At 39.2% G+C, this 9,898-nt stretch overlaps 3 protein-coding genes across 5 annotated transcripts; 1 reads left to right on the top strand and 2 right to left on the bottom strand.

Moving 5' to 3' along the window:
* Positions 1-978: 978 nt before the first annotated feature.
* Positions 979-2,739, top strand: LOC101299772 (putative pentatricopeptide repeat-containing protein At5g47460-like). The gene has a single exon (XM_004301147.1). The coding sequence runs from the start codon at positions 1,150-1,152 to the stop codon at positions 2,737-2,739; it is 1,590 nt and encodes a 529-aa protein (XP_004301195.1). The 5' UTR covers positions 979-1,149.
* A 559-nt stretch (positions 2,740-3,298) lies between these two features.
* On the bottom strand, positions 3,299-5,564 carry LOC101301493. 3 transcript variants are annotated; one of them, XM_004299381.1, is made up of 4 exons: positions 5,301-5,564; positions 5,061-5,234; positions 4,470-4,539; positions 3,502-3,630 (listed from the first exon to the last, which is right to left on the bottom strand). In XM_004299381.1, the coding sequence occupies exons 1-2, from the start codon at positions 5,453-5,455 to the stop codon at positions 5,084-5,086; spliced, it is 306 nt and encodes a 101-aa protein (XP_004299429.1). In that variant the 5' UTR covers positions 5,456-5,564; the 3' UTR covers positions 3,502-3,630; positions 4,470-4,539; positions 5,061-5,083. The 3 variants fall into 3 exon arrangements, with proteins under 3 accessions (XP_004299430.1, XP_004299429.1, XP_004299431.1); XM_004299382.1 differs by lacking the exon at positions 4,470-4,539 and having other exon boundaries at positions 3,299-3,630; positions 5,116-5,234; positions 5,301-5,462; XM_004299383.1 differs by lacking the exon at positions 3,502-3,630 and having other exon boundaries at positions 4,279-4,539; positions 5,116-5,234; positions 5,301-5,547.
* A 1,588-nt stretch (positions 5,565-7,152) lies between these two features.
* On the bottom strand, positions 7,153-8,247 carry LOC101299484 (metalloendoproteinase 1-like). The gene has a single exon (XM_004301146.1). It carries the CDS (start codon positions 8,245-8,247, stop codon positions 7,153-7,155), a length of 1,095 nt encoding a protein of 364 aa, XP_004301194.1.
* Positions 8,248-9,898: the final 1,651 nt, after the last annotated feature.

Here is a 9,898-nt window from a genome sequence, read left to right as displayed (position 1 = left end):
CAATTTGATTGTCTTGAATCTCTGACAATTTCAATCCAAACTATCCTTCGATGAACAGATGTTAGAGAAGTGTCCTTCTTTTGAAGTTTTGGTGTTGAAATGTCTATAGGGAGGTAGATATGTTAAAGACGACTACCGTATATTACACCTTCTCCTACCAAAGTTTACAGATACTATAAACTCTTATTTTCTATACATGAATAAAGAATCTAATTTATTTTCCTTGGATGAATTCACTACGCTTTTGAAACAAATGACATGTATTCATATTTAGTTCTTCTACTGAAAAATCATTGCATAAGCATAATTCTACATTTTTGACAATTAATAAGCATACCTAATTAGAGAGTTTAACATCATTCGTGAAAGTCTTCTGAAAGAGCTATACACTAAGACGTCTACGAATACTTCTTGAGTTACCTTGATACATCAAAACCTAGTGAGTAGTGAAATATAATTTTTTGATTAACTCTAATCAGAAAAATCTCAATTACATCAAGATATTATGTTGTGTTTGGATTAATTATTTTCAATGTCCATAGAAATTTCAAAATCATAAGAATTACAATTTTATGAATTTAAATTTCATTAATTGAGAATTTCATTGTTTGGATTTCATGATGTAGAGTTTTAAAATGACAAGAATTTGTATTTAGACTAATCTCAGTTAAGAGAATTGACAAATGACACATTTTGTGAGGAATTCAAGTCGAGAATTTAAACTCCCAAATTCTACGATTATTTTCCCGTGAAAATTGTTAATTTCACAGGATAAGAATCCAAACGGGAGAAACAATCCTAAAAAATTAAGAATTTCTTATTTTTAATTAAATTTATAAAAATTCACCTGCGTTCAAAAACATTTAAACCATAATCAATATCAATATATGTGGACTTCATATGTTAGAGTGGTTCACATTGTGTTGAACCATGCAAAGGTATCTGACGTATCTCTCCAAGAGAATCCGAAAACACCTCCAAAATCTTCCACCTTGTGCAAATTATATCAACAACATTATCCCAACTCGTAACAATACAAATTTCACGGCAATTCCTCATGTTGAAACTTCTGACGCATGGGCAAGTATCATTCTTGACCTTGCCCAATGTGGCACCAGAACTGAGCATGCCTTGTTTGAGGCCTCTCACATGCTCAGCTCTGGAACCAGACCAAATGGGTACTTGTTGGTTCAGATGGTCAGAGCTTCAGCCAACCTGGGCTGGGATTTCTGTGGCCTCCAGCTTCATACCTACATTTTGCGGTCTGGGTTTCGCTCCAATGTCTTTGTCTCCACTGCTCTGATCAACTTTTATGTCAGAATCAGCTCATTGAGTAATGCTCACAAGGTGTTCGATGAAATCCCTCAACCAAGTGTAGTTTCTTGGAATTCATTGATTTCTGGATACGCGCATTCGGGGAATTACAGTAAAGCGTTGAGTTTGTTTCTTCAGCTGGAAAGGTCTGGAGTTTCTGCAGATTCGTATTCATTAACAGCGGCTTTAGGAGCTTGTGGCCAACTGAGATTTCTGCAGCTAGGCAAGTCAGTTCACTCAAAGACTGTGAAACTAGGTTTGCAAGACAGCACTGTTGTTTTGAATTGTTTGATTGACATGTATGGGAAATGTGGATTGCTTCAGGAGGCAAACCTTGTGTTTAATAACATGATAGAAAGGGATACTATTTCCTGGAATTCTGTAATAGCGGCTAGTGCTAGAAATGGAAGTTTAGAACAAGCATTCAGTTTTTTGCAGCAGATGGATGACCCTGATATAATCTCATACAATGAAATGATAAATGGCTTTTCGCGGTTTGGAGACATAGAAGATGCTATTGAACTTCTACTTAGTATGCCAAATCCAAATTCATCTTCCTGGAATTCAATAATTACAGGATATGTAAACAGGGGTCGAGCACGAGAAGCTCTGGATTTCTTCTGCAAAATGCAGATGGAGAATGTAGAAATGGATCAATTCACGTTTTCAAGCATTTTAAGTGGAGTTGCAGGTATTTCGGCTTTAACATGGGGAATGCTAATTCATTGCTGCACAATAAAATATGGTTTGGCTACATCAGTTGTAGTTGGTAGTGCTTTGATTGACATGTACTCCAAATGCGGGAAGGTAAGCGATGCTGAAATGATCTTCCATTTACTTCCAGAGAAGAATTTGGTGACATGGAATGCAATGATCTCTGGATTTTCTCGGAACGGTAATCCTTCACAGGTGATGCTCTTTTTTGAGCAGATGAAAAGGGAGAGAGACGTCAAGCCTGATGAAATCACATTCCTTAATGTTATATCTGCGTGTTCACATAATCAAATTCCATTCGAGAGTGCACTTCAATTCTTTGAATCAATGATTGGAGAGTATGGGATTAAGCCGACTCTTGAGCACTGTTGTTCTATGATCCGGCTTATGGGGCAGAGAGGGGAGGTGTGGAGAGCAGAGAAGTTGATATTCCAGCTCGGTTTTGGGGCATGCGGATCAGTTTGGAGGGCACTGGTCGGTGCTTGTGGGGACTGTAGAGATTTGATGGTTGCCAAATATGCTGCTGCAAAGGTGATACAGTTAGAAGGTGATGATGAATATGTTTATGTTAAGATGTCCAACTTGTATGCACACTATGCAAAGTGGGAAGATGTGAGGGTAGTGAGGATGAAGGCGAAAGGAATGAGAAAGGAAGCTGGCTATAGTTGGATAGAAATGGAAAATGTAATCTCAAATTCTGAATATCGATGAAAATTGGTATCAGCTTGAGTAGTTACGATCCCAAATTTGTTCAAATCCTGACGGACCAAGCTTTGGATCAACTATCCAAAGAACACAAAGTGAATTGCATAAAGTGAAACCCTCTAAATTATAGACATTTTGACAATCCAAATTCACTAATCAAAGAAAAAGATTCTAAATAGAGACCACAGTCAAAACAGAGAGCAACCCTAGCGACCATAAGGTCTATTTACCCAGCTTTGAAAGCATGGTTCTCATGAAGGTTTATTTAATTGGTTCTGCTAATTGTCAAAACAAGTTCTTACAGTCCAGTTTAAGATGTTTGGAGAATTAGAAGATAGCGAAATAAATTTAAATTTGCCCCTCCGTCCAAACTTTCTTTTAGGCATATGTCGATGAGTCGATGAATAATGACGCATGATAAGTAAGCAATTTAGAGCAAATGCTAGAAACCAAATGCATGAGCAGGTGGATTGGCAAATGCTATTAAATCAGATTAGTGCAGCAAGACAATGTAAGATCAATAGGGGCCTTAGGGGGATGATAGGGCAAAGTCAGGGAGGATATTCTATCAACATTTTCACTCATAAAACATGAAATAAATCACAAGTTCTTCAACTATATCAAGAATGCCACCTCGAACTGCATGGATACTGATTCAATGATCAAAGTCATCGTATACCAGTCCAATTAATTAGTATTGAGCAAGCCAGCTGAGTTATTATTTTCAAGCTCCCTATCTTGTAGGAAGAATCAAATTTAGCTTTCAGTACTGTAACAGTGTAACCTGGTCTGAATTAATAAAAACTACAAAATCTGTGATTTTCCATTCCCGTGAAGGTAACTTCTGATCATGATGACAGCCTGCTGCAAATCACCTTGGAACAGACAAACCAAGCTCTGGATCATCAAAGAATACAAAGACTTGAATTAGGACCCAATAAATTGAAACCTTCTCAATTAGAAATAAATGCAGAGTCCGTGACATTCCAATTTCAATAACAAATGAACCAATCAAAAGGACTACAGTTTAAGATGTGCTTTAGAAAAAATAGGCTCAACATCCCAGCATTCTTTACAGCATTCACTAAATCTGCTTTCAGACAACAGTTCAAATGGCTAGGTAGTATATAGTCCAATAACTGGTCATTTAAGTAGTTTTGCAAAATATTTTAACTCGGACACAATGAGATGGCCCACCTCCATTATACAGCAAACATGTCAACATGTCTCACGTACCATCAATTCCATCTGGGAAAAGGAACAGCTATGTTATCAAACCACTTCTACTTGTTTGGAAAGAATTTACTGTATAAGTTTAGCGAAATGCCGAATTATGTATTGTTTGCATCACATGGTAACATCTTGCCATACCATCAATAACTTACCAATTAGTTATAGCTTCCGATTTTTATAGTACTGATACCTCTATTGGAGAGCACACAAAGACTATAGACAACTAACTAAAACATGTCTCAACATATACTGGCAGTACAAAAACAAATATAGCTTGAAGATAACAGATTAACAGTACCGCAAATGGAAACTCATCATAACATCATCCTAGATTAATTGGTCCATTACTAATCTGCATATTAAAAGTTATGCGCCATAACATGGAAACTGCGGGTTCAGCCAACCAAATTGAAAAACCAATCCTTAAACAAGATGGAACGGAAGTTTCTTAATCTAACATAAACATTTTAAAGGTTTTTGAGCAAAAACTCATAGCTTCGTACTTGGTAATGAGCAGCAGGCCATAATTAGCAGGTCCAGTTTATTTCTTTCAAGCATATGGATATTATGTGCCTGCAGGAACCAAATATTCCAGTCAGATAATACACCTCTTGAGTTCCATTGCCTTAAATGTCTTATTCTCATCCGCCAAAAGAAATATCCCATTTTCCATTAGCTCATATAAATTTGTCTCTATGAATGCCTCTAATTCATAAAGCATATCCTCATTACAGGATACTCAGGATCCTTCTATGTTAGACTCGAAACATCTCTCAAAGTAAACAATGTTTCTTCAGGTTCCACAGCATAGGGGAATCACATAACGAGGTCAACCAGATCATTTCAAAAATTAAAAACGTGAGAATGATGAAAACTAATGACAAATGGTTAATGTTGATCAATTCAGTGAAGTTCAGTAATGTAAATCCAACTGATACTTCAAACTGTTGCTACTACCATAAATCCAATTTGTTTCAATACAAAATTCAACGAGACAACCAACCAACCAAAGTCGAAACGAAACCCAAGTAAGCAAACACCATGCGAACAAAAACATTACAACAAACTGTGGTAGAAGCAAAAAAGCGACTCACAATTCAAAAAGAAAGCAAAAGTTTTAGAGGCTGGGAGAGGTGCGGCAGAGAGTACCCTGTGAGAGCGCCCGGCAGCTCCTCGAAGTTGTGCTCAGCGCTGACGTCAGCCTCGCCGCGGCCACCGCGCTGTGGAGCGGCAGCAGAGATTGCACGCATCCCAACACTCCCGTAGACCTGAAAATCCAAATATCAATACTTGAACTTCAAAAGAATTAGCAATCCAGAGAGAGAGAAGGAGACCTGTTGATAGAGAAGCCGCGAACTGGAGCGGAGGAGGGAGCGGAGGCGGGGCCGGGGAAGCGTGAGGTGGGGGATTTAGGGGCGTTGGATCTGATGGCCGATCGGATGGAGGATAGGGACGCTCTGCTGGCGAATTGTCTGCAGGCGGAAGCCATGAGAGGGATGTGAGATCTGGAAGAAGATGCTTTTGGATTGGAGTTTCAGAGGGTTTAAGGGTTTTAGCCGCAGAGATACAGGATTCTTATTGGTTTGGGCTTCGGCTGTTGTATATCTCTCTTGGGTTTAACCATTTATACGGGGCTACTATTTTTTTTTTTTTCTTTTTCTTGACTCAAGGAAGCAATTCTGTTAAAACTATTACTTGATCGAGTTGGATACAAATATATCGTAACACATGCATATAACATGTTGGAGCGTCTTCAAAATAAGAGAAAATTGTGTTAGCCTCAAACTAAAATAACCGTTACATACCCTTCCGTTGTCATATACAGATAAAATAAATAAAAGATTGTAACAGTACCGATACATAGGAATATGTCTATTCATTCAAGAGTTCAAACTTTACTATAAATCCAAAAGATAGTTCGCGTCGAATACAGAACCCTTGAGAATTAGAGTACTATCCTTGCACACAAATGGGCCCAAATACATGGAGATTCTAAGATATTGGACACCCAACGTGTTTCAACAAATCTGGGCTTCTGACATGTATTGGGCCACCTATCAGATTTGAGCCACCCTTGAGGCTTTGAATTTGTTCTGACTTCTGAGCACTCAAACTTTGACGGTTGTTCAGTCCCGGTCACCGTCTGTCGAAAGAGAGGAAGTTTCTGCCAAGAGGCTTTGGCCACCACTTGTTGAATCTTCTTCGGCGTCCATCGTTGTATGTAAGAGCAGCCATTATCAACTTTGGTTCCATATCAAAACCCGTCCCATATCTTACGGCCAAATCGTCCTTATGAGATTCGTCGCCTTCCTCCACAACTCAAGCGTATCAATCATCGTTGAGAGCCAATCTCCCCAGCTGCGCCTCTGGCTTTCTAGTCCGAATCAGTTCATCAGCTTCTAAACTACATAGTTGACCCAACCGAACACTGCCTAATATCTTGTATGCATCACACTTAATCACATGTATATTTTGTTTTTAGCCTTTAATTTTACGGGAGTGAACTTAGGGTCTGGGGGTCAAATCTTTTCCAGAAGTAATAGTCTAATAGATATCACATGTCTTTGTAAATTTTCTAGTGATCGTCTTCAACTTCATCTATGTTTTGAATCGATCAAAGCCTGCATGTTTTGTTTCTTACTTGGACTTCTTGACACAATACTACAAAGTAATCATCTTAGTATTTTTCTTAGCAACTCAATGAATAAATCAATATATGAGAGAGATTGCAACTGGTACATGTTATATTCAAGTTTGCCTTTTCTGCAAGCTTCCTCTCTCTGACTTCTGTTATAGAAAGTTCAAAGATAGGTACCTTTTTATTCTTGAGCTATAAGTTATACTTTAATTTCCCTCAAAAATTCAGGTTAAGCATATTCTTTGCAGTGCAAATTGGGTTGGTAAGACTTCAAAATCCCATCCCACAACAAATATTCCCCCCTAGCTAGGATAATTAAGTCCCACTTTCATTGGATTTCAAAGTTGACCTCCCATAATCCATATGCTCTTCATTTTTACCCTTTTCCATTCTCCTATTTTGGTCTCAAATACAATCTGATCAAACTCCTAAACAAATAGTCATGTAAAAAGAATCCTCTAACTGTTCCTTTCAGTATGTTGTGTGTTTACAACTCCAAGAAAAAAATGGAAAAAATACAAGTATAATTAAGAATCTGAACCAATTAATCAGAAGAAGAGAAAAATCAAAGTGATGAGTGATAGAGAAATTGTCCACTTAGAAGCAAATGTGGTGTCCAAATTAGTAACTGCGTGGTTGTAAGAATTTTCCGACTGCAATGAGCTATATTTGAAATTAGGGTTTGACCCGTACAGTGCCTGAACGCCTTCCACGTCATCCATCTTGAGGTCCACTTTCTTAGTCCTAGGACTCAGACTCGGGTACATGACAGCTTCCTTGACCGAGGAGTGAGCCAACCCAAGTACATGCCCAATCTCATGCGTTGCCACGGACTCCAAATCCACGGCCACCTTCGACTTGTCCGATTCGAAATCGACGGCCCAAGTTTCCGCCGCGTCGAGGTGGAACCTCCCGTTCTCGGGAGAGAAAGCGTGAGCTAGAACACCCAACACACCATCGAACGGCTCGCCGTCGCCGTGATCGCCTTTGTAAAACCCGATTTTGATGTCCGCGGAGGAATAGTCTTTGGCTTTTGTAAAGTTGACCGGAATCACCGCAGACCACCGAGAGAAGGCGCGGTGGAATATTGCCTCTATGTCCGACGAGCTCACGTAGCTGATTACGTGGTTGGGGCTGAAGGCGTACGTGAGCGACTTCGCGGGAGCCCAACGAGGCTTCCCGTAGAAGTAGGCGAAGCGACGCGTCGTGTGCAGCTTTGCAGCAGGCATGCGCAGCCCCGCGTCGCTCACGCCGCATCTCGGCGAGGTGATGGCCGAGATGGTGTCCGAGTCGAGCTTACCCGTGACAGGCAAGCTCAGCTTGGATTGATATAGAGTCAGAGCCGATTCAAACTGCTTGTCGAAGAGGTCGGTGAAGTTGGTCGTGTCAGGCACCGGTAAATAGCCGAAACGGTGGAAGTACTTCTTGAGCTCCGACATGCCGACCAGCTGGCTCCCCTTCCCGGCGTCAAGGAACTTCGTGAAGTCGTGCCACGCGGCGTTGGGGGACACGTTGGCGGTGGCAGTTAAGACGGTTACTGCGGGGTCGGGTAGGATTCTGGCGGGAAAGCATGGGCGGGAAAGGAAGACTAAGCAGAAGAATAACACGGAGAACGAAGAGTTGTAACTTGAAACCGCAAGCATGGTGTTGGTTATTTTGGGATGTGAGCCGATCATGGAAAAGCTGAGAGGCTTTTTATTTAGGAACTTTTGCAGGATTAGAATAATTAGTGATAAATTTTTAATGAAGGATGTATAAGAAGTATCGAAGGTTAATTTGGCTGAGCTAGGAAATGTGGATTGACGAAGAAGAAGAAGATAGAAGAGCAGAGAAGAGATGATGGGCAGAAGAGTTAAGGAAGATTCTGCCGTGTTTGTAGTTTAGTTGGAGAGATTCTGACTTTCAAGAGCAAATGATGGGTAAACCACTTGAGTCTGTTTTCTGTTGGTTATAGATTGCATTCATTCTTTTCTTTTCTTTTCTTTTCCTTCCTCGCGTACACTTAGACCAGGTGGAATATTATACATGGATACTTGGATATGGTTGAACTAATTTTTAGGATTCTTTTTATTTTACTTTTATGATTGAAATCGTGATATATATATATATATGATTAGGAATTTGCCAAAATGGTATGTAGATGAGTTAGTTGATCAGTTAATTAACCAATATTCCTTTTGGTTGATCAAATTAGGTGATTTAAAATCCTTATCCTTTCTGTTTTAGGGTTAACTTGTGATACAAGGTATCTCCAACGGAATGAAGCAATGTTTGACTGTCCAGACTTCTTCTCTCATTCATTTCCAAGTGAATTCAAATAAGAGAAAAGGACTAGCGGGGTCAAAATTATGATTTAAAGTAAAGATGACTTCATTGCTTGGTTCAAGAATTAATGCCACTACTTCATTTAAGAGTGTCTAGTTCATTTTTGTATACAAAGAAACATTCAAAAAAACAGCAATCAATTCATGAAATACCAAGATTTCCATCTATCGACGGGTCTATCTATCAATAAAAGTACTCAAAATCAAATGGTCGGGATGTCATTGTACGTTAAATCTAACAAGTTAGAGTCCACGTTTGAGTTCATTGGTTTTGCCAAATGAAATACCATTGAACTATTTGATTAGGATGATAACGATTTCATTAGTGGATCATGTTATATTTAATTATCGGCTTGCATAATTGGATTACATGTTCAAACACGTTTAGTTACTTGAAAATGAAAGGAATGATTACACCCATGTTAAACCAGTTCTGCCTAACAATGTGATCGATGGATGGCCTATTCACAATCCCTCTTTGTGATTGAATGATATATATATATATAGATATATACAGCCCTTCTTGGCTGCGGACGTCCGCACCGAAGGTTTCGGTGCGGATTTTCATTTTTACACCACTTTCTGATCGAATTTCCTCATCTCCACAATCTAGTATCTAGATAATATTGTGTAGATCATCTCTGCAAAATTTCAGCCAATTTGGTGATCGTTAAGGCCCTCAAACTCGAGTTTTTCTAGTATGAACACAACATGACAGAATTCAGTCCGTCCATTTGTTTTTCGAGTTTGAGGGTCTTAACGATTACCAAATTAGTTGAAATTTTACAAAGATGATCTACACAATATTATCTAGATACTAGACGGTGGAGATGGGAAAATTCGATCGAAAAGTGGTGCAAAAATAGAAATCCGCACCAAAACTTTGGTGCGGATGTCTGCACCTGAGAATTCCTGTATATATATATATATATATAGAGCTTCTCAGCTGCAGACGTCCACATTTATTTTT

The sequence above is a fragment of the Fragaria vesca genome, linkage group LG5, assembly GCF_000184155.1.
Source record: "Fragaria vesca subsp. vesca linkage group LG5, FraVesHawaii_1.0, whole genome shotgun sequence".
NCBI classification, from domain to species: Eukaryota; Viridiplantae; Streptophyta; class Magnoliopsida; order Rosales; family Rosaceae; genus Fragaria; species Fragaria vesca.
This window is presented reverse-complemented; position numbering and strand designations above follow the sequence as displayed.